General features: G+C 39.7%; 3 protein-coding genes across 4 annotated transcripts in view; 2 read left to right on the top strand and 1 right to left on the bottom strand.

The window, feature by feature from the left end:
- Positions 1-24,943, top strand: part of LOC146719118 (protein kinase C-binding protein NELL1-like) — a 320,797-nt gene that overhangs the window by 272,554 nt on the left and 23,300 nt on the right. The window contains exon 16 of the mRNA XM_085460591.1: positions 18,516-18,656. Coding sequence (XP_085316717.1) covers positions 18,516-18,656 — 141 coding nt within the window. The remainder of the gene's footprint in view (positions 1-18,515; positions 18,657-24,943) is intronic.
- On the top strand, positions 1,539-6,096 carry LOC146719120 (uncharacterized). The gene is made up of 7 exons (XM_085460578.1): positions 1,539-2,317; positions 2,566-3,236; positions 3,329-3,374; positions 3,788-3,879; positions 4,247-4,357; positions 4,479-4,755; positions 5,608-6,096. Exons 1-7 carry the CDS (start codon positions 2,276-2,278, stop codon positions 5,815-5,817), a joined length of 1,449 nt encoding a protein of 482 aa, XP_085316704.1. The 5' UTR covers positions 1,539-2,275; the 3' UTR covers positions 5,818-6,096.
- Positions 6,049-12,128, bottom strand: LOC146719119 (uncharacterized). 2 transcript variants are annotated; one of them, XM_085460565.1, is made up of 14 exons: positions 12,051-12,128; positions 10,787-10,932; positions 10,446-10,677; positions 10,277-10,352; positions 9,918-10,195; positions 9,709-9,786; positions 9,545-9,621; positions 9,384-9,449; positions 9,093-9,298; positions 7,963-8,300; positions 7,783-7,886; positions 7,549-7,693; positions 6,613-6,733; positions 6,049-6,444 (listed from the first exon to the last, which is right to left on the bottom strand). In XM_085460565.1, the coding sequence occupies exons 1-14, from the start codon at positions 12,090-12,092 to the stop codon at positions 6,140-6,142; spliced, it is 2,214 nt and encodes a 737-aa protein (XP_085316691.1). In that variant the 5' UTR covers positions 12,093-12,128; the 3' UTR covers positions 6,049-6,139. The 2 variants fall into 2 exon arrangements, with proteins under 2 accessions (XP_085316691.1, XP_085316682.1); XM_085460556.1 differs by having other exon boundaries at positions 9,918-10,352; positions 12,051-12,119.

Below are 24,943 nucleotides of genomic sequence, written 5' to 3'. Positions count from 1 at the left end.
AGATTTTGTCCTCAAGAGAACCAAATACAAATTTACAAAGGTCAACATAGCCATAAACTTGACTCTTCATTATTGATTATTAGTATAGCCTGTCCTCATCCAGCCAAAATTGTACATTTGTCACTGACAATAATAAAAATATTGGAGGCTGCCTATGCTGCCCCTCACCCACCTATAAGCTACACCTTGGATATCGATTTCAAAATCCTGTTTTTGAGTTGTCGTATTCAGAAGCTCGGGTGTCCACACCCAAATGTGACGTTGCCATGTAAAAATAAGGCTTACATTTCTCCCATGCTGCAACAAGGGGAAAATCATTTTTACAGTCATTTTTAAATGTGAAGATGTTGAAAACAGTGAAATTACAAATCTGATAACAAAATAAAAAATAAAGTACATTTCAAATTGACCTTGCCTGTACTAGAGATGGCACGATACCACTTTTTTATGTCCGATACCGATACCGATATCATAAATTTGGATATCTGCCGATACCGATATGAATCCGATATAGTGTTTTTTAATCAACAAAACTGTTTTTTAAAATATCTTGCTGCATTTTGCAAGTCTGCAAGTTCATACTCAAGTTTAAAACAACAACTACACTAAAGCTATTCTGTTATACCTGTATACAAAAAAAATATTTCATAGTTCAGCAATACTGATCAATCTAATAAACTTAAACCTACACCATCCTCCCTATTCTGGTATTTTAAAGAGTACTTAGCGTAAATATTAAGCAACCTAACTAATAGGGTTCCAACTCCCAGCAACAACAAAAATAAATAAATAAAAAATAAGGAACCACCCCTCACGCGCCACCTCATGATGCTTAATCGACGTAATCAACCTTAATTTGATGCAGTGTGAAAAAAAATGCACAGAAATCAATTATTTTTCAAGAAATATTAAATAGATTCAACATCTTTCTTCAACAAAATTGCAGACTGCACAGATGGTACCTTCCCAAAGTAAAAAGTACTATAGCTTACTAGGGTATATTAGACTTAATAGTCACTATATACAGTAATTGACTTCTATTCATTTTACATCAAATTAAAACTTTGGGTGTCAGATAATTATTTATTAAAAGCTCGACATTTTAAATGAGAATAAGAAAGAAAAGTATGTCTTTGTGCCCCCTTTTCCCTGTTAATGCCCTATCGGCCCCCCTGGCTAAACTTTGCTAGATCCGCCCCTGCACAGTTACCAGCGTCAGCTACGTAGAAAAAGATCCTGGTGTAGAAAGTAATATTAAATAAATTGTAACAACAGCTTATCAAGCTTAAACGTGCTGCTGTTGTTCAGCCGCTGGTTTCCTCTTTCTGGTGCAAAGTGGGCCAAAAACAAACAAGAGAGACAGACTCGCAACAGAAAAGCCGATCAGCTGATCATTTAAGCAGTTTCATGATTGAAGTAGCAGCAGGAGAGAGAGAGAGAGAGAGAGAGAGAGGCAGTCGCTTGTTAAGCTTAACGCAGGAATGCTTTACAAACATTCAGAGATGGACTTACACACTTGCTTTACTTCTCTCGTATGGAGTTAAATCAGGGCCATAATGTTTGTGTAGTTAAAAGAAAAATTTGAAATCGAAAATATGTAAACTGAAAGCAAAAGTCACATTTTTAGAGTGAACTTTGAAAAAGAAAGAGTTGGATTTAAAATAAAATCAAACGTTTTGAATATTTGTATTATTTCTATGAGTAAACTTTATTTAAAAATTTTCAGTAATCTTCTTTTCATTATTATTATTTTTAAAAAATCTATTCAGTCTCAGATTACATTTTTTCAGATTCAGATCTTTTAAATTAATGTACAAAAAAAAAATTCTTCAGGTTCGGATTTTTCTCTCAGCTTCAATTTTTTTTTTTCACTTTCAGATCTCTATTTTTCAGTTACAGACTTTTGGCCCTGTTTTGGCCTGGTGGGCGTGGCTACACAGAGAGGGGCGGGGAATCATGAGTGACAGCAGACCGCTGCAGGGTCAAGATGGTCCATTCTTCATGTTGCCTTCAGGAAACCTGGGAATGAACATAATTTATCAAACACCTCCTGCACTGTATTATTTGATAATGTTTAGAAAACATGTCATGCGTAACTGCTAAAACTCAGTTACTGAAGCTCTTTCAAGCAGTAATGTGTACAAATTACGCCGTAACTGATCAATTATGAGACGTTTTCCCAGCCACTACGTGAGAAGTGGTCATTTCCCATGCTCTCAAAGAAGCGCGCATTGTATCGAGTGGGGGCTGCTGTTAACTTGTCCCTCAGTGAACGATGGCGTCGTCTTCCAACAACACTGTTGGCGCGAACAATCAGGTGAGTGTTTAAGTTTGGAACAATTACACTGCAGTCTGTGAATACTACGAATTTAAGAAGTGGCTATTGTTACGGTTAATTTTTCGGCTATTCTGTTTTTTTATTTTATAACGTTTTTTGCTGAAATGCTAGCTCAACTGAAACGCCTCGCTATCATTTTCTGCTGAAACTTACGTCCTAGTTGATCTGTATGCTTGGAGAACAACAAAGTTACTTAAGTAACGTAAAATTCTTTGTATTTAATTTAGGAGCAGCTAAAGAGAGAGATGCTTCAGCGACTACTGCATAAAGTTTCCCGGGTCATGCACAGACAACCCCTCGATGTGGACTATTTGCAGTTTGTTATCGACCATGAGATGGTCCTTTTAAGATCTTTGTCCGATCAGGTTGAGATCCCTCAAACTATTATAAATGCTCTGATAGAGCTGTCAACTGTGCTCAATATGGAGGACGTCAATGAACAAACACCCTCGCAGATGTCAGTGTCAGAAGGACAGCTGGGACGTCCAAAGTACAATGTATCGCCTGTACAGCTCCAGACACTGACAGAAATGTTCTTATCAATCACCCAAATTGCAAAACTTCTTGGAATATCTGTGAGGACAGTGAAACGTCGTTTGCATGAATATGGCATTTCCATAAAGCAGTGCTACAGTACAACAAGTGATGAAGAGCTGGACAATTTAGTAAGATCTATAAAGACAAGAACACCTCATGTTGGATACAGGATGATGAAAGGGATGCTTCAAGCCATGGGCCACCATGTACAGTGGAAGAGAGTGTACTCGTCGATGCACCGTGTGGACTCTGCTGGTATTTTCTCAAGAATGACAAGGCTGGGATTTGTGGTCCGAAGGACATATTCAGTGCAAGGTCCTCTTTACTTGATGCATATAGACACAAACCATAAACTAATAAGGTAGGATGAAGTCTGACAATACTGCTAAATACTGAATTATGTTTTATACCTGTTAATGCCCTAGTTGTTGTTTTTTGTTGTTCTTTTTACAGATTTGGCCTGGTGATATTCGGAGGGATAGATGGGTACTCAAGAAAGGTGATTTTTCACTTTCAAAATTGAGCTGAAGGAGTTGTTAATTGAAAAGTGAAATACTTGTGTTTTGGTCTACCATAAAACTTACCATATACTGTAATATAGAGATCCTTCTGTAGAACAAAATGTTCCTAATCTGTTTATGTTTGTCAGTATTTGGTGACTATAAATGCTTGGTAAAGTAATACTTCAAGTTGCTAAAAGGATTTCTTTTTTTTACCCTTTGCATTTGGGTGAATAGTTGATTACAAGTACTGCTACATCTCATGGCAGCTAGGGAATTATGTAGCCTGCTTTTTTTCTTGTACTTATAAAATAAATGTACCAAGCTACAATACCTGATAAACATGTTTCTATCTTTAATTATAGTAACTTGACTTGACCAAGTTTCCACTTAATGATATTTACATCTCTAGATCATGTACCTGGGTGCTGCTGCCAACAACAGAGCATCAACTGCACTTGCTTTCTTCTTGGAGGCTGTACAAAAGTATGGCTTTCCATTGAGGTAAAATCTACACAAAATTAATTTTCACAATGATTGTGCAAATGTGTAAATATGATTCCCCCCCCCCCCCCCCCCCCCTTGATTAGCAGTGTAATTATTTTGACATGCAATATGTAAACTGTAGCCTATATGATCAGTTGTTTATAAATCCCCATACACTTGTTTAAATGGTTCAAACATTTAGAATTCTTGAAAGGTGTGCTTATACAGAGCTGCACACTGTTGAATGACCAAAACAATAAACTTCTAATAACCAGTCTAAAGTAAAATTGTATTAAAAACACAAAGGCTGCAATAAATTTTAAGAGTGACATGTTTTTTTTAGATTTAAAACAAATTGTACTGTCGATGTTTAATTTTGTTTCAGAGTTCGAGGGGATCAAGGGGTGGAAAATGTTGGAATAGCAAGATGCATGTTCACCATCCGGGGCTGTGGAAGAGGAAGCTTTCTGTCAGGCAAGAGCGTTCACAACCAAAGGTATGTGTAGTATTTGTATAAATGTCCCATGGAAATCAGAAAAATGTTCTTATATATTTTTCAATTCAGTGAATTTCTGGGTAAAATTCTGAAAACGTTGCCATATTTTGATGTTGAACAGAATAGAGCGCTTGTGGCGAGATGTGTGGATGGCTGTTTCAAGCGTGCACTATGAAACCCTTCACAACCTCGAGGATGAAGGCCTTCTGGATCCAACTGATGGTGTCCACATGTTTTGTGCCCAACATACATTTCTTCCACGTCTGCAGAGGGATCTGGATGTCTTTAGACAGGGTTGGGATAACCACCCTCTAAGGACAGAGAGGAATCTGTCCCCACAACAACTGTGGACACTGGGACTCCACCAGAATCCAGTTGATACTCCAGACACAGTGGAGGTACTAAAACCAATCTAAATTATACAATCCCTCTTTAATCAAGTTTCAAAAAGTGCACTTGGAGATGTTGAAAAAAACACGGTGTGCTGTCACTGCAGACTATCAGCTTTAACTTGAGGGTATTTGCATCCAAATCAGTTAAGTTGTAGGAGTTACAGCAGTCTGCATGTTACCAAAAGTAATGACACAGAACATTAATCATAACTGAAACTGGATCGCAGAGACTTCAGCAGATGTTGGGCTTCATACCTGGTGATGCTCTGTCAGGCCTCTACTGCAACTGTCTTCACTTCCAGCTATTATTGAGGCATTTGCCCTTCAATTTTGTCTTCAGCAATGAAACACTGCTCCGTCAGATTCAGGTCAAGTGATTGACGTGGCCACTGCATAACATTCCACTTCTTTTAACTATTTTTTTTTTCTGCAGAATGCTTTAAGTGATTGTCCATCTGGACCATCAAGTGCTGCCTCATGAGTTTCGAAGCATTTGGCTGAATATGAGCAGATATATTGCCCAAAACACTTCAAAATTTATCCTGCTGTTTTTGTCAGGAGTTGCTTCACTAAATACAAGAATATCACATCCCTGGCCATGGAACATCAGAGAAGCCAATTGTTCCATTACTTTTGGTCCCTTAAGTGGAAGGCACATATGAAAGCAGTTCAAATACCTCTGCAGTTATAGCCAATCGTGTTAGTTTCATTTCAAATCCATTGCGTGGCATATAGAGCCAAAAGTAGAATTCCCATGTTGCAATATTTTTGGAGCTGACTGTTTGTCTTAATTTTCCCAACACTGTTTTTGAATAGTCATTTGAAATTTTTTTTTTTTTTTTTTTTAAATCGTCACAGGAAATCGAGGATGCGTACTTGGATGTCAACTCTATTGGTGAGCTGGATGGGAGCAATCCTGGAGTAATTCTTCCATCTGTTGAATGTCCTCTATCTGAGGAGGACATGGCAAGACTAAGAGACACTGTCAATGTAACAAGGCCCTCTCAGTCACATGGCCGAGACATTTATTTGGATGTACTTAACTTTGTACTAACTCACCGTTCCTAGGCGGCAACATCTTTATTTTGAATTTTCAACCCAGAGAAGGTTCATGAATAGCTCAGACTTTTATTTGATGTGATATACATGTAAAATGAACCTGCCAGGAAATTTTTATGTGAACACTCAAACATCAAATTACAAACTACTTTTTTTTTGTCTCTGTCACATATTTTCAACAGTAAACCTGTATGTTTTTGTGTGCTTCATGCCACTCATTAAAGAACTCTGGCTGTCAATCTCCAAATTTGAAATGTGCTTCCTGAACATTAAATGGAAGGAGCAGCATTTTGAGTTACACCTCAAAACTATTGATAGACAATGCTATGCTTTACACATTGTTAAATTCCTGGCCAAGATGAAAAGCCTCCAGCAGAACCAGTCTGAATTGACTAAAGGACTTCATATGTTTCACAGGCAGGACAATGGTCTTAGCACAGGATGACACAACAGGATAGCAGATGCTGTGATTTCCAAAGTCAGCTTCACAATTGTGATTAAATTTTACCACCACAGCAAAGTCCTTCTTTTCTGAGGGCAGGAGAGGAACATGGCCTTGACCGGTGATCCATTGCAGAAACCTGGCAGGTGTGATAGATCTTGGGCCATCTTCGTCAGCTACATGTTCTTGACCTTCTGTTAGGATAAGAGTGAATTTTAAGACGTTTTGAAGAACCCTGGCCTTTTGGACAAAAAAAATATCTAAATATTTGAATTCGATACAAGTCTAACTTTTGTCACAAAAACCTTAGAATATAATTTTGGAATGTGACAACTATAAACTAGACAAAAATAACCATTTACCTTCTGACTCATAAAGCAAGTCCTGAATGAAGTTAACCAGGTCCAGCTCAACCTGATGCTTGGAGGTTCCCTTCTCACTCAGCTGAGGGTGAATGGACGCCATGACAAACTCGGCAGTAACCTATGATGATATTAGAAAGCAAAGCAACCCAGCGGCTTGATTACTTCAGGGCTGCAGTATTCGGGCCCTAGAACTTTTCCACAGTTTGTCACATTATAGCCACAAACATGAATATATTTTATTGGAATTCAACATAAAAGACCAATAAAAAGTGGTAAACAATAGAGAATTGTAACAAAATTCATCCATGATTCCAAACCTTTTTTTTTTTAACAATAAATAACTGAAAAGTGTGGTGTGTGTAATTATTCAGCCCCCTCAGTCAATACTTTTTAGGAACACCTTTTGCTGCAATTACAGCTCCCAGTCTTTTAGGGTATTTTTCTACCTGCTTTGCACATCTACAGACTGACATTCTTGCCCATTCTTCTTTGCCAAACTGCTCCAGCTCAGTCAGATTAGATAGACAGCGTTTGTGAACAGCAGTTTTCAGATCTTGCCACAGATTCTGGATTGGATTTAGATCTGGACATTGACTGGGCCGTTCTAACACATGGAAATGTTTTGTTTTTCTATTGTTGCCCTGGCTTTACTGTATGTTTAGCAATCATGAGGAAATGTCTATGTGCAACTCACTACACTGAGACCAAAGGGGGCTGAATAATTACACACACCACACTTTTCAGTTATTTATTTGTAATAAATATTTAGCATCATGTATGATTTTTGTTCCACTTCTCTAATGTACACCGCTTTGTGTAGGTGTTTCATTTAGAGTTCAAATAAAATAGATTCATATTTGTGTCTGTAAGGTAACAAAATGTGTAAATGTATGTCATACATACATGTAAAACTGAAAATAAGTTTGTACTCACTTTCACATCTCCCCCAAGGACGAAGAGAGGCTGGCAGATTTCTGGGTATTGCTTAATCAGCAGGTGGAGGCCATACAGCTGCAAACCCTCCTTGAGTTGTTCCAACATTGGCTGCAATCTAAGCACAGCATGGAGTGTAATGGCTCTGTGGGTACAAAAAAGAGATTAAACAACATCTTCAGATGCTATTTTTCTTACATTCATATGGAAAAATGAAAACATGTCACAGCATACCGGACAATCGGTTCCTTGTTTTGAACCGAGATGGCTCCAGTGAATCCACAGTTTAAAATCTCATCAGTAAGGCCCTGAAGTGACTGCTCAGTTGAAGATTCCACCTAAAAGTAATTTAACAGATGAAATTATATAGCTGCAATGTGTAATAAGGCAATATTTTTACTAGTTATACAGCACCTGGTCAATCAGTAACCGCAACTGTGAATCTGCCACTGTATTTTTATCCAGCTGTGTTGGGTTGATCTGCCCATTGCAGAGGTAACTGTAAGCCCACTGGCTGAAAAATGTAGGTGCAGGACCTCCTTGTGCCAAACTGACGGCCAGAATCTCACCAACAGTCCTACTTATACAAACAGCATGAGTGTATTGCTTATAGTGTAAAACATGACAGTTTTCACTTTCTTTAAAACAAACATGCCTGAAGAGTCCACTGTCAAAGTCAGTAAGGGAATAGCGTGGACTTTTTTGGTGTGGTGGTCCTTCAAAGAAACGAGTCTCGATTCCGGCGACCATTTCTATTGAGAGAAGGAAGTTATGAATTATCGGATGTAAAACATTCATTTAGAGCTGGGTGAAATAAGATTTTTTTCATATCACAGTATTTTTTTCATTTGAGGCAATACTGATATATACATATATATATATATATCATAATGTGTCTCACTGATTTTGAAGGCTTAACATGACAGATGTACTGAAGGAACATCATACATCTGTTCCAGATATGTAAAAATTCCATTCAAAATGAAAATATTGATTCAAAAAAGATGCCCTGCGATGGACTGGTGACCCATCCAGGTTGTACCCCACCTCTCGCCCTGTGACCGCTTGAGATAGGCACCAGCACTCCCCGTGACCCCACAAGGGATAAGCGGCCAAGAAAATGGATGGATGGATGATTCAAAAAATAAATCATAGTATACAGAAAGGTGTACTTGAGACAATAATATTGACACCTTTTATCAACACCAAACCAGTAAGCTCATAACACAACATAGTCACATCACAGCCATGCTATGGTTATAAAAAAAGACTATTTTCCCTGTGTTACCGATGTTTTGGTTTTCGACCTTGGTTTTCTCATTTTTGGTTTCGGCCAAGAACTTTCATATCAGTCCATCCCAAATTATAAACATGATTGATGTATAGTTTAGTAAAGGAGAAATATAGTCATATTTACAACACAACTGGAGCAGAGTTCACTTAGAAGATAATATATATATTACAGAAGTATAAAATTTAGGGATTGGTCATTTCTTCAACATAAATAATACGAACGGAAAAGTAATTGATCTCTTTAAGTTCACCTGTGAGAAATTCTTTTCGAAGGGCACCAGTGTCGATTCCTGCTTCCCCAAAGAAGGACACCTTCAACATGGCAGTGGGTGAATTTTTTTTTTGACGTTGCCACTGCAGAAGGCCTCTCTCCAGAATGTTTGTTCTTGAAATAAGGATGCTGAACTGCTTCTCCACATCAACTCTTTGACAAATCGCATCCAACACATCGTCGACACTAAAAAAATCCATAAATGAAAGAATAAACACTCTTTATTCAGTTCAGAGTATTAATAGTCATCTGTCTGTGTGATGTTTTTTACCTTTTCATATGGTCCTCTTGTACTATGTTCTCCTCAATTTCATCCATGTCTATTACATTTTTGCTTCTAATAAAAATAAAGAAAAAGTTGGTGTGTCAATGGGAAATTCTCAAGATGTTATATCCTATTTGTAATTTTAAAAGCCCTGCTTTTTCAACTACCTTTCTCCACATGTGCTTGCATGGATTTCAAGGAAATAAGGTTCAAATTTCAAGTTACAGATAGGACACTGAAGTTTCTAAAACAGAAATGAGAGTTAAAATATTGAATAGAATTCCATTGTAGTTATGTTAATGGTCTATACTCATTTCTATTAAGATATTACTTCTTCATCCAATTCCTCTGTGTCGGTGTGCTCTTCAGAAGGCTGCACGGACACTATTTGGACTTCGGTTTGACATGCCTATCATAATTAATAGACATATAACATTGATGATTAAGATAAAAAAAAAGTGGGACAATTTTTTTATTGCCATTTCAATGCAATGCAATTTCATTAAAATAAATGCATATATTGTTCTAAGATGTATGTACCTCTGTGTCCTCAGCTGAAGACCCAGACTCTGTGCACTCCTGCACATGAAGAGCCAAAATATGCAATGGCAGACTTACTTTGCATCTTTGGCATTGTGCTTTGGGCATATTTTTAAATTCAACTGCATCAGGAGGTAACGGAGTAAGGTCAAATTCTTGCTGTAAAGGTACTATATACAGCAAGTTTTTCCCATTTCCTGTCATACTGCGTATTAGGGTCCCTGTGTAACCTTCAGAATCAGGAGGGACCAGTGTCAGTTTCCTTTTACCCTGACCACCTGAAAAAAGTAGAGCCCAGATGTAGTTCACATAGGTGCAAATTATGGGACTGTCATGTAATAAACATTTGTTACCCCTACCTGTAGCCTTGTAGAGCAACCATCCTCCAGTCAGACCCTGCATTTTAGGATATTCACTTTGAAGAAGTCCAAATAACTGCAGAAGAAGATCAATATTGTGATGCCTGCAGACTTGATGATCTTTACAGAGACATATAAGTCTGAAAATCTATATATTTAGTGCTTTAACCTCTTCATGGTTCATGTCCCTGGACATTGTGAGATGTCTTTTACCCAGTCCTGCCTGTGCAAGCTGAAATTCCTCAGAGGAGGTAGGTGTTGTTTCTGCATTACAGTTCAGCAAGTATACATAGAAACTGAAAGGCTTCCATGATTTAAAAGGTGGTGTCACAGGGATCCTTGGATTATGCATCTTTCGTTTTCCAAGAAAACTTTTTTTTCCAAAGAAACCAGGGAAAGATCTGAACGGAATTAGAAAAATACATGAAAATGACAGCACAGTTATAACACACCAAAAAGGTTAAAAACTTTTTAAATACCGGTAATTTATTTTCATATTTAATTTAAAACCTTGCCATCTCTTGATCTACAGAGGGAGGTCCCTGTTCCTGCCTTACTCCCTGTGCTGCCTGGTGTTGTCCCTGAGAAAGATTCTGAGTGAGCACAGTAATAAGATTCTGTGCAGCAGCTTCCACTTTAGAATTGTAGTTCACATTCTAAAAAACACATATATAAAAAAAATTAATAGGTAAAACATAACAGAAATGATCAAATATGTTAAACATAGGGATGCACCGATACCGGTATCGGCCTCGAAACCAGATTTTCTAAAGTACTCGTTAAAACTCCCCCGATACCATGGTTTGAGAAATGTCTATGTTTGAGCGTCGTGTGAGAGGTTAATCACGTTTTTCTCTAAATAATTAGTTATTCTATAATATGTTACATACAACATGCTTTAGTTTTCATTTTAAATAAAAGTTCTAAATTCCATAATAGTCCCTTGTTTTAATGTAAAATCATATGACTATGTGACTGTAACTTGTACATTTAAATCATGTTTTTATTAAGTACTCGGTATCGGCATCAGCGTGTACTGAAATGCAAGTACTCGTACCCGTACTCGTTTTCCAAAAAAGTGGTATCGGTGCATCCCTAGTTAAACATAAATAAGTATGCATCAGCATGATAGTGTATAATGCTAGCACAAACAAAAATCTGGGAGACACTCAAGAATGTTTGCTTCCACTTAATTAATTCTTGTTTTTAATGGCCTTTCATTTTCTATGTGATGACCAGTGAATCACCAGTGCTGTTTTCACATGCTCTAAAGTAATAATTGCAAATAACATGTTGACATATCATCAAAAAAATTAATTGTATTAACAATAAATGTAAGTATATAGGGCTTGGCATTACGCTTTGAATTCTGGTATGTGGGAGCCATGTTAATTGTGTAAGAAATGTAAATAAACCATAGAAACAAACAGTACATCAGAGAAACCGGAACCAGATAATGGATGGATGAGAGTCTTGCAACATTGCCGTTGCCCAGGTGATGAAGACTGCATCCCAAGCCCGATTAGTTATGGAGTCTTTTAAAAATTTTTCCATATTTTTGGGGAAGGATCAAATTGTTAATATTACTTTACCTTTCGAAGTAAGTTTCAGCAGAAAATGATAGCGAGGCGTTTCAGTTGAGCTAGCATTTCAGCAAAAAACGTTATAAAATAAAAAAACAGAATAGCCGAAAAATTAACCGTAACAATAGCCACTTCTTAAATTCGTAGTATTCACAGACTGCAGTGTAATTGTTCCAAACTTAAACACTCACCTGATTGTTCGCGCCAACAGTGTTGTTGGAAGACGACGCCATCGTTCACTGAGGGACAAGTTAACAGCAGCCCCCACTCGATACAATGCGCGCTTCTTTGAGAGCATGGGAAATGACCACTTCTCACGTAGTGGCTGGGAAAACGTCTCATAATTGATCAGTTACGGCGTAATTTGTACACATTACTGCTTGAAAGAGCTTCAGTAACTGAGTTTTAGCAGTTACGCATGACATGTTTTCTAAACATTATCAAATAATACAGTGCAGGAGGTGTTTGATAAATTATGTTCATTCCCAGGTTTCCTGAAGGCAACATGAAGAATGGACCATCTTGACCCTGCAGCGGTCTGCTGTCACTCATGATTCCCCGCCCCTCTCTGTGTAGCCACGCCCACCAGGCCAAAACAGGGCCAAAAGTCTGTAACTGAAAAATAGAGATCTGAAAGTGAAAAAAAAAAATTGAAGCTGAGAGAAAAATCCGAACCTGAAGAATTTTTTTTTGTACATTAATTTAAAAGATCTGAATCTGAAAAAATGTAATCTGAGACTGAATAGATTTTTTAAAAATAATAATAATGAAAAGAAGATTACTGAAAATTTTTAAATAAAGTTTACTCATAGAAATAATACAAATATTCAAAACGTTTGATTTTATTTTAAATCCAACTCTTTCTTTTTCAAAGTTCACTCTAAAAATGTGACTTTTGCTTTCAGTTTACATATTTTCGATTTCAAATTTTTCTTTTAACTACACAAACATTATGGCCCTGATTTAACTCCATACTCTCGGGGATAACTTTGTCGGAGATGAAATGCCAGGTTGCTAGCGAAGCTCCACATGCTATCCAGACCACCGACAGGTCCTGCATGCCACAGCCGCTCTATCACGTGATGCATACTGCTCCGACTGCTAACGTTCTGAGGTGAGTTACGGCGTGTTGCAAGTTTTGCGAGGTGCTTTCGTGATATTTAATGGATCGGATTACATTTTTTATTTTTCTCCGATATCCGATCCAGTAATTTAGGTCAGTATCGGACCGATACCGATACGTAATATCGGATCGGTCCATCTCTAGCCTGTACTCTAGTGTCTGAATTTGATAATTGTATTTACCATAAAAGTGTTGATATCGTATTTTTTCATTTGGAATAATTTCGTAACCCAATCTAATAATAATTAAATCATTCCACATGACAATATATATAACAGAGATGACCGAAAAAATATGCAGTCTAGATGGGTAGTGGTCAGTTGGTGATCATTTTGTTCTTTCTTCCTGTTTCCTGGAATTAAAAACACACACACACAATAATAGTGTCCTAACACACATGCTTTTGAAAAGGTGATGATGGCAGTAAAGCTTTTATCCCATTGTTGCTGTTCTTCTTGTGTCCTCCTCATTCTTCACACCTTGATGTTGAGAGTCTGTTTACAACAACAATGTCAAATATGGAAATAATGAGCTTAGTGCATATCGTGAAAACCAAAGCCCTACACATTTGAGGAGTTTGCGTGTGTTGGGTGGCAGGAATTGAATTAGAGGTACTTGTTCTTTTTTGACAAGCCTCATAGTAATTTACCAGGATATGATGCGTACACTAAAGACGTCAAAATACAGGCCGAGCTTTGTAGATAACAGGAAATGAAAGACAAAGCTTATTCCTTCATTTAATTGAAAATAAACTTGTTCCTTAGTCACATCAGTGAATTCAAGGTGGGCTGCTGAAAGACACAGTGACAGGAGAAAACTGAAACATTACAGAGAGAAGGAGAAACAACATATAAAATATTCAAGTGAGACATCTGGAGACACGTTCAGTCTCAAACATTTGTTATTTCACAGAATACGTGATCGGCTGTGAGTGACAGGCAGTGGGTTTTACACGCCGTGTGACTCTGTTATCGTAGCAAGGTCATTGTAGGAACGAGCCTCACCAAGAAATGTGTTCGGCAAGTGTAGTGAGGCCTGAGCAGAGAGGTTGGGGCACTATATTTCATTGCTCAGCCAAAAAAACCGCAAGTTTAAAACATATTAAACACTCGATCATTCCTGATGATCCTGAAACCTCAGTTATAACCTGCTTCCTCCTAGCTCATAGTATGTTTGGGGGTTTTTTAAATGAAAACCAATCATATTGTCACCGAGCTTGATGCAATGGCCATTTATCCCGACTCTGACTTTGTCATGTAACTGAAGCAGATTGTGATCAGTGCCTTTGTTCTTGTACAATACCTCAATTAGGAGTTGAGAGCAGGTGATTTGACCTTGATCAAATCAGCACCGCTGTGCATGTAATACAAAATCTGACTCTGCTCTTCTCAGAGAGAAAGCCCAGTGTAGATAACCTCTTGAAGAGACTTTTAAAACTAGAAATATTTGTCCCTACTGGTAACAATGTGAGGTTTTTGTCATCTTCTTTTATTTTTTCTGTATTTTATTCTACTGGAAAACCTTGGGTCTTGACATTGATATGCATATTTGCCAACTTACCAAGAAGCAGGATATTGCACCCTGACACATTGCAATTACAAGTCAACCCACATGACCTGATGGATTCTTTCCCAGTGCTCCAGTGCTAGAAACTACAAGACAATCTAATGTATCTGGGCTGCTTTGATGACATAAATGGGATCGCTCCACTATACAGTGCAGGTGGTTTGTTGTTGTGGCTGATCTGTGAATAGAATAGATGGATGACGAGTATTGCTTTAGTGTCCAAACTACACTGCATACTGTACCAAAGCAATCAGTCAGCCTTTAAAGAATCTGCTTATTTGCACTCTTTTGCATACCATCAGTTCTCCTAGCAACATTGCTATCAGTGCAGAATATTTAAGAAACTTTTTCAGACTTTTCTTCCTCTTCTAGCAACTGATGTCAGCTTTTGTCAAATAACATCTTTGCCCTGTAGCCTGCAACGACCACTACCAGATTGTGGTCTGCCCATTGAAAATCACTGACCTATTCAGTGCATAGCTCACTGATGCAGCACAGTCAGAAGTGACACTTTCTTCTGTGTCACTTCTGACTGTGCTCCCTGTGTGCTGCAGCACTTTGGATTCCAAATGAAATACTGAGTTAAATTTAAACTTTATAGCCATAGCCAGTGAACGTCATAGATGATACTTTACAAAATCCATGTTGGGAGGAGGTGAGGGTTGATGGGAAGGTCAACAACTTTGGACAGCGATGCATTCACTGATTCAAGGTGTTTCTTTTAACCATGATAATTACATAACCTAAACAGTGTGTTTATTATAAAATCAAGTGCAGCTCTTCAAGGGAACAGAGCAAACCACAACATCCACTAAAGCAGTTTCTGTCACTGTTGATGTGTAACTCACAAGTATTCATTGCATTACCAAATTTCAAGTACAAACTATGTCCTAACGATGTACAAACTACTTTTCTTGCACCATATGGACTTTCTTTCTGTCTATGTCTATGTAGGACTTTATTGACAAGATGACTAATGTCATGAAAATTCAACTGACTGGCCCCCAGTTACCATGTCTGTGTTGTTGCTGTGCTGTCCTAAAATACATCATTCTTAAACCATACAATCAATATCTGTATAAATACTTACCCTGCAGAGAAACTCAAACTAGGTGGCATAATACTGTTTGAGACTGACATGTTTCTAAGATCCAAACCAAGATGAAAAAACACAGTTAGGTATCATATTTTTTTGTAACCTTGTGAAGAAAATGAGCTTTTTGTTATTCAAATGCATTTTTAAATTTAAATAGACAATAACTACGGGAATTGGGAGCATTTCTAGCCAAAGATAGAATAAAAAAAGACTTCACATGACTCACAGTGTAACCGGAAGTATTTTTTGTTGCGTGGAAAGACATTTTGGAATACGTCCTTTGTCATCAATTATGGAGCAATATGTTGGTAAGCAATGCTGGATTACTGTTATTAAGAAAGCAGACAGCACTCTTGCCTGTTATTTGTGTACTCTAGATTTTTCATAGAGGGCATTATCTTTTCAAATCCTTTTCCATTACGAAGATAAGCATGTTTACTGATGCAAAACAAAAAAGGCTATTCCATGAGGTCCAGTATTAATGATACAGAATACTGAGTTCTAAACTATATATGTGAGTATTAAGCATAAATGGATTTCAAATCTTTCTGTGATGCTAATTCACACTTTCTTTCCAGTGTTTTTTCCAAGGGCCTTTAATTTGAAAATTAACTGTCTGTTTTAATCAGTGTGGCTGTGTGTGTGTATAAACAAATGATTTGAGTGCTTGGGTGGCTCTGCGTGGACTTTGTTTTTTATGGCTTTTTATGGAAACAATACAAATCTGGACAAATGATTATACTCTGACTAACCAAAGCCAGGTCTTAAACTATATCTGTCTACAGTAAATAAATATATGACATTCTTTTAAAAATTCCCCTGTGGATCCAAAAACAATGTGCATAATTATGAAGCAGTTACCTAGTTTTGACAACACACAGTCGTTGAACATATGCCCCCTCGTGTACTTGCACAGTGCTGCTCTTTCTTTGGAGGAGTCTGCTTCTCTCAGCCACCAGTCACTTCTAATATTGGGTTGTTTAAGTGAGATGTCAGAGAGGGAATCTTTTGGTGTAACTTTGACCAGATCTTTGACCTGAGAGGCGGGCAGAGGGCAACCCTCCCAGCAGCTGTCACGTCTTATTACCTACAGTGCATCAGGCTACAGTGTTGAGCTCTCCTTGTGTTTATACACCAGTAAATATGTGTGTGGTTTAAAGTCCTGGGCAAGGTGTGTACTTTCACAACAGGGCTGGAGCAGTGCAAACATGACCGTTGTTCAAATACCAAATCAATTTTTTTTAATACCGTTTTTCTTGTTACAGCATGTTAACTATTAACCTTAAGCACGGTGGGATTGGTGGCATTTCAGCATACTGAAGTCAACGATGCTATAACAAAAATCATCATAGATGTCACTTCACAGTGTAACTGTGTCAGGCAGATAGATCCACTGCAGATGGCAACATCCCGACAAGAGCTGCAGTTTAGCCATCTACAATTTGGCTAAACATTACAATTTTTCCCTAGTCAAACTCACTCGAATCCTTACACATGCCCATTTTTCCTGGTTCTAACACATCAACTCTGAGGACTAAATGTTTACGTGATCCCTAAAATATCCCACCCACTAAAAGCAGCCAAGAGATAATTAGTTATTCAGTTCCCGTCAGTGGTCATAATGGTATGCCTGATTGGTGCAATGTATTATGGAACGATCTGGAGGCCTAACAAATTGAACACAATATTTTTCATGATATTTCTTCATCCAAGCCATCCTGTTAAAAAGGTTCACACACCTTTGTTAATATGATTTCTATAGAAGCTTAAAATATGACAAAATTGCTGTATCTCGGTTTTAGTACATACATGAACAATGGATTGCCCTGCCCTGTCACTGGCACTCTTATATGGAGCAAAACTGTTTGCACTTTGCGCTTCCCCTTAATCACAGGCTTAATCTGCAACACTATCAGGCTGAACAAGACAAAGCCCAGCAGATTTCAGAAAGTGTGGATATTGACTTATTTTGATCATATTACCCTACACCAACAAGTCATGCATGGAGCTGCACTGATACATTGACATGCAAGAAACAAAATCCAAGTTTACAGTCAAGCAAGAGCTGCAAGATGAAGCACTGTATATTTGCCACTTACTTCTATTGCAAGCCACTTTTCTGACACATGCACTACACAGGCAACTTAGTTTTGGATCCCCAGCATTTTCACTCAGTTTACTTGCACATGTAGGTGACGCAGCGGTTGCTAAGGAAGTAGAGCTGCTGCTCAGTCCCCGGCTCCCCCACACGCAGGGCCTCAGGTTCTTTTCTAAAGATGTTTCTCTTTTTTCAAGAAATATTGCCAACTGTAATTATCGTCATGTACTGGTAAATCATTTGAGTTGTCACATAGTGTGTACCTCCTCGAGTCAACTGTATATCACTGCTGGACTTGGGAAGATATTTAGGTTGTTAATTTTTACAGTGCAGTGCTCACACCATAAATAATGGATCAGAGAGATGTACTCTCCCAGGAAGGTGCAAAGACCTAACACCTCTGGGGTGAGCCTCTGTATGCATGCTGCACACCAGAGACAAAGTGTGAATGAGCAAGGAGAAGAAATAGAAAGGGGGAAAAAAAGTGCGCTACTGGAAACAACTCTGCAGCCAAATGGTGTGATTTCTAAGAGACTTTGATCCCTGCTGCGGCAGACAAGCTGGAGATGTGTTTGGCTGTCTAATGTGGGCATCCGCTGACCCAGCTCTGCTGTCACGGCAGTGGTTTTGTTCTGATTGGCTGAACCGCTGCAGATCAAAGAACAGGCAGAACATCAAATGACACAAAATGAGCTGAAGTTTCAGGTTTGCGCTTGTTGCCAGGAAAATGTTTTGACTGACAGTGATGTTGCTGCGTGTGTTCGTGTCCTCAGATATTGACGAGTGTTCAGAGGGCCTGATTGAGTGCCACAACCACTCCCGCTGTGTCAACCTGCCTGGCTGGTACCACTGTGAATGCAGAAGTGGTTTCCATGACAATGGATCCTACCTGCTCGACGGGAGCTCCTGCATCGGTGAGCATACACTGAATTGAAACTTATCACTACTGGAAACATCACCTCCTCAGCTTCTGTGTGCCCGCCACCTAGCAGCTGTAGACTCGTCTCTTTTTCTCTGTCTAATTATACTGTTACTGTCTAGCTTCCATCTCTAAACCTAAGCACAGAATGCGATGTTGTGTATTGGTTTAGCACATTTGTGTTTGATTTAACATGCCCTCTGTGGGACAACCAGTCTAATTAAAGGTCTTGTCACCTTTAGAGCTCGAGATCCGACCGCTTGGTGTAAGGCTTACACCAAGCGGTCGGATCTCGAGCTCTGAACACTCGTCAAGGCCGACATGTGTTCCCATGAATAGCTTACACTGTAAGCTATTCAAGGGAACACATGTCGGCCTTGTGCCATTGTTATAGTTTTTGTGTTGGGGGAATTTCGCCAGCCAATAACAAGGAACAGTATTGGCATTTTTTGTGCTATTTGCTTTTCCCATGGCTGAACAAAAACAAAAGTTTATTTTTCCTAAATTTTGAGTGGTCGGGTGTGACTCACACTTTGGTTACATAGGTTACTGTGAGGCTATTTCATGTAGAAGGTTGCTTTGAGCTAGTGTTTAGCAGATTTACACTACATTGCCAAAAGTATTTGCTCATCTGCCTTCATATGTATATGACTTGACTGACATTCCATTCTTAATCCATAGGGTTTAGGAGGTTTAGGAGTGTCTTTATGGGAATTTTTGACCGTTCTTCCAGAAGCAGATTTATGAGGTCAGTCACTGATGTTGGACGAGAAGGCCTGGCTCACAGTCTCTGCTTTAATTTATCCCAAAGGTTTTCTGTTGGGTTGAGGACAGGACTCTGTGCAGGCCAGTCAAGTTCTTCCACACCAAACTTGGTCATCTGTGTCTTTATGGAGCTTCCTTTGTGCACATGTTAGAACAGGACAGGGCCATCCCCAAACTGTCCTGTTTGGGGATGTTGTCAAAAATATCTTGGTATGCTGAAGCATTAAGAGTTCTTTTCACTGGGAGGGGCTGAGAACAACTACTTAAAAAAGAAACCTACCACAATCCCCCCCCCCCCCATCACCAAACTTTAGATTTTACACAGTGCAGTCAGATAAGTACCTCATCTATCAGATGAGGCATCCTATCACAATACCACACTGGAATTGTGAGGGACCAATTCTTTCACACATGTTTTTAGAAGCAGTCTGCATGCCTAGTTGCTTAATTTTATACACCTGTGCCCATGGAAGGGACTGGAACACATAAATTCAATGATTTGGATGGCTGACTGAAGACTTTTGGCAATATAATGTAGCTAATGTTTAATTTGATTAAGATCACATTTGTTAATAGCAACAGAACTTGAGTAAACAGTAGCTGCTCGCTGATTCCCGATCCTGTGACATCAGTGCCTCATTTTATGTTTATTTCCCACATTCTTCCTTTACAAGAACAGAAGCTCAGATAAAAAATTCTCAAGAAATTCAAGCCATTGCTTTGCTTTTTTTTTTTTTTTGCCCATGCACCATTGCAGAGTGTAATAGGTGTAGCGAACAGGATCGTTTGGCTGAGTGAAATGCTTTTGCCTTGATTTAACCTTTAAATCATATTGCAACATCAGCAGTCTGGTTTGATTTATTTACTTGAAGAAGAGAGGCACGATTTCAGTAGATTCCCTTCCAAGAGAGTGAGTTTCACTTCAACTCAGTTCTGAAGGAAAGCGATAAGAGAGATGTACCAGAAATGTCAGACTTTAACCAAAAACAGCTTTGCATCACATTAACACACAGACTGAACACCCACCTCATATTGCCACACTACAAATGTTTTGCCATTATGATGTCATATTTGCTCATTCAATTAGTGATTAAATCGTTTCATGCACAGTGACTTACAGGTCAGCACAACCACCTACTACAAATATCATTTATGTTGGTCTCCAAAGTACAAATAAAAACTTGAAATATCTCAAATCCTGCTCTCTGGCAGGTAGCTCCATGCCCTCCTGGGTTTTAAATGCACCTTAGAACACACATGCATCAACACTACAATGAGCGGGTGGAGGGAGGTTTGGAGTCTTCTCTCACCCCCATTCTCTGCGACCTGCTGGAGCGGGGGGGCTAGGAGGAGGAGTTGGCCGTCCGACTGCGGTCTGGAGTGTGGGGCCTCCCTGCTGCTGCGGAGTCGGGGCGGTCTGCCTCCCCCCACCGCAGGGAAAAGGGTAACACCACCTGGGTCTGGGTGCAGTTCCCCCCCCTCCAGGGGCAAGGGTACCTAGACCCGGGGCTTAGAGTACGCTTGGGGAGTGTGATCGTGTGTACAGCGTCTCTTTATGTCTGTCTCCACGTTGGTTGAGTGTGGAGTAAGTGTATATGAGAGCATGAGGGTGGGAATGGATGTTTGTATATGTGTGTGCCTGTATGTCTGTGTTTATATGTCAGGTTGGGTGTCAGGCGCCACCACTCTGGGGACATCTCAGGCCCTCCAAGGTTTGGAGGCCTATCTCCCCCTACCACCACTTCCCCTGCCAGTGGCGGACTCCCTCAGACGTCGGTGCGTTGGTGGTTCTTTGTGTCCGGGGATGGGCGTCCGGGTACACACCGGCTCACTCCTTGGCGGCCGCTTATCGGGGCCTGGAGCCTGGGGCTTGCTCGGGCCACTTCGGAGGTGGGGTGCCCCCGGCCTCTCGGCCTGGGGCTCGGTCACTCAGGCACGGCTGGCTGCCGGCGGAGCTCGCGGGCGCGTCACTGCAACTCCCCCTGGCTTCTGCTCCGCGGCTGCTGAGTGAGCCCTCATCTGGGACTCTCCTCAGCTCTTTCTGGGACAGTGGCGCGGCTGCCCCTCTGTTGGTCTTCCTTGGTCTCTTGTGTTCTGGGGGCCTCTGGATGTCTGGAGTTTTGATCTCCTCCATACCTGCTTCATGCCCTGGAGGACGGGGCTGTGGCCCCCCCACACCCTCTAGCAGATCATTACATGAAGGAACCTTTTAAAAAACAAAAAACAAGCGCGTCCATGCTCACAGGTGTACACACGGGTGATCACACCCACAAACTACACCCTTTTTGGCTCCTACCTCAAAGCACACTGTGTTCTGTTGATCTTATGTGCTGCACAATAATGTTTAATATTTAGTATTTACTGTCATATTCCCATATATCATTGTGATGTTGTTTATTCTATTACTCTTGTTCTCTTCTGCTTGTTTTCTTTTTTTCTTTCTCAGCAGGTGACCCAGGTGATTGATATATGCATTTTTTTTCTTTTCTTCTTCTTTTTTTTCTTTTTCTGCTCATTCTGTTGGTTTTTGGTTTTTGCCCTTCTCCCCCGTCCCTCTTCTCAGCTGTTTCTCTTTCCCTCTTTCTTTCTCCCCTTCTTTCCCCCAGTCAAGTCTGTCCCATGTTCAGTAAGTGAAAAAAAAAAAAAAGAAATATCTCAAATCCAGTTTTTCAGGTTTTTGCAGTTTTGTATACTTTTGCCAGGTATTTAGACAGTGGAGTGAAAGTGTTATTTCCCTCAGTGGTAATATTAAAGGAAAAAATGACTACAGCTATCTGCTTGGTATCAAAAATACAGCCCATATAATCTTGCAGCTCTGAAATGATGGTGGCTTGGTTCTACGTGGATATTGGCAGCTGCAGAGAGCTTACATCAGCTGCTGTGGTCGTGATGGTTGTTGTGAATAAAGCATCAGGAACTGCAGTAGAAAATCCTTCTTGCAATATAATCCACTTCTCCACTCTGGTTCTTAATTTCAACACATTCCACAAAGCTCCTTCCCTAAGTGCACTGCTTTTTTTGGTGTCATAATTTTTCTTGTACTTCTTGTACTTTCTTGTAAGTAGGACTTATTTGATCAAGTGTCTAGTGGCACAACAAGAAAACACTGTGTAATGAGATGTCTTTATGATAATAAGATGCATAAATATGGTTGATTACCTTCATCTAATGGTCTTTAGTTACTCTGATGTGCACATTCAGTCATGAGTCTTCAAGCAAGTCTAACTGGATGTTAACTTTCTTGTGTTCTGAGGCTTTATGACTGGGAATTTGGTGTATGCAGTGGTGTGATTAGTGAAAGCACTTGTGTTGCTCTCTAGGCTTCATAAATGTGGATGGTACATGTCGGATGCATTTGAGTGCATGTTGGAGAGATAGTATATCCGCCACCTTTTCTCCGCCCAATTTACAGTATTAGGCTGGAAGCCGGCAGGGGAAATAAGTACAAATGACATTTTAACAGGATTTTCCCCCTTCCACAATATCCCTCCAACAGCCCTTCATGAGTCAACCGAACATAAAGTAGCATTTTGTAATAAGAAAGTTAGCTCGAAGCAGGGAGCAGCAGTACTAGTCAGTTAACCACGTCGTTGGCTCTGTGTTTGCCAAGAGCATGTCACCACCGCACAGGGTGTTTCACCCTGTGCAAGTTACTCCTCGTCATTATTTTTTTACAGAATATCCCACAGATTAACAATAAAGGTTTGTGGGAGCAACAGTGTGGAGATGGAAAACTTCAAAGACTTTTGATGAACCAGCACCCTCCTTAAATGAAAATCTATGAAATATGATTGCTCTCATATTTTCGTACACAGAACTGCTTTTATGTGGATAGCTTCTCATTCACTTGTTTTTTGTTTTTCTTTTCACTAGCCACTGAGATCTATGCATAAAATGCCAAATCCTGTCCTTTTACTGATATTGGGTTAAGGAGGTGGGAGTAAGACTCAGAAAAATGGAACTCTTGGAAAACACTTCAGAGCTCAATGGGGGGAACAAACACTCATGATATCTAAACTGACATGGATTGAGTAATGTGATAGGAACAAAAGGATGCTACATTGTTTGATGGAAATGGAAATGATCAACAGAGGGTGGAAATCAAAGACACCCCAAAAATCAAAATGAAAAAATGGTGCAACCCTTTCATGTCTGTCACATGTGCTCAGGGTGAACCTGCTCTCATCTGTGAGAAACACAGGTCGCCAGCGGTGGACCTGTGCTAATTCTGATATTCTACGGTTATGTGGTGGCAAAAATAACTCAAGTGGTAATCAGTCGGAAATATTCTGTGTTTTGGCAAAAAAGGAAATTAGGGAATCATACAGTGTTTGTAGATGTGTGCCCTGTGAAAATGGCTTGTATGAAAAGGACGTGTCACTTTTTTTTTTTTTTTATAAATAAGTGTTTTGTTGTAACGTTGGCATTAATTTCTGTTTTTGAACGTAGAGCAAATGACTCAGCTGCTCTGAGGGCATCCTGCTGTGTGACACATGGATCTACAAGAGTGTTTTATTTGTGAAGCCACTAAGTGCACTCTGCCTCAGTTTGGGCGTGAGAGGGCCATTAATCAGCTGTCACACAGGCGCTTCAAACACATCCGCATAGTCTGCCTTCCTCTCTGTGTCATATTGTGTTTTCTCACGATAGATTTCACTGCATTCTTAGTTCTGTGTGTTGGCTTGGCTACACCACGTCGCATGCCCCAGGCAAAACACTGTATACTGTTGCATTGTGCCACGCAACTCTGCTGTGGTGAGGCTGTGACTGAAAGCTGCATGGGCTGCGTTTTGACAGTCGTTCATTACGCCTAATGCTTTAGGGGGAGACAGGTGGCTTTAATAAACAGATTGTGAATAAAGATGAGGATAATACCGCATAAACTCGCACTGTCTCCCTGCAAGACAGGGTTTCTGCATCATTTTCCCTCTCTCTGTGGTGTACGTGACCTTTTCCATATGGACTGCCTGGAGACATACCAAAGAAAAATAGTGTAAATACTAAAATACCCAAGCTTTCAGATGCTCTATAATTACCAGCATCTGTCAGTGGGATTTAGTAATTTGTACGCTTGTTGTAAATGTGTGTTATCATGTACATACACAGGATTAGTGCTTTCATGTGTAACAGCACATTTAACTGCGAGTGTAAGTTCTACATGTGATTGGCTGTGCTCAGATGGTTACTCTAAAGGGCTTTTTGTATTTAGTCGTCTTTCGTAGGCCACATGTGAGAGCAGGCTTCATGTGTGAGCGGCAGCTTGTGGCTGAATGTGGCGAATGTAGCATGAAGAGCATTAATCCTCCACCAGCAGAGGTACAGTGTGTCTGACTGGCTGATGGGGATTTCATTTAGCGTATGCAAATAGTCTGTTGCTGGCACAATAAATTCCCGACTGCGCTGCTTCCTGATCTCTATCTCTCTGTATCGTGCAAACTTGATACTGCAACCAATTAGAGCGCTATACATTAAGCAGTGTCACCATTGTTGGGGATGATTTGGCAACAGGCACTGGCC

The sequence above is a fragment of the Copadichromis virginalis genome, linkage group LG1 (assembly GCF_057382275.1).
Source record: "Copadichromis virginalis isolate Kocher_CV1m ecotype Utaka linkage group LG1, C_Virginalis_male_GT1.1, whole genome shotgun sequence".
Classification (NCBI taxonomy): Eukaryota; Metazoa; Chordata; class Actinopteri; order Cichliformes; family Cichlidae; genus Copadichromis; species Copadichromis virginalis.
Note: the sequence above shows the minus strand (reverse complement) of the source record. Positions and strands in the feature narration are given on the sequence as shown.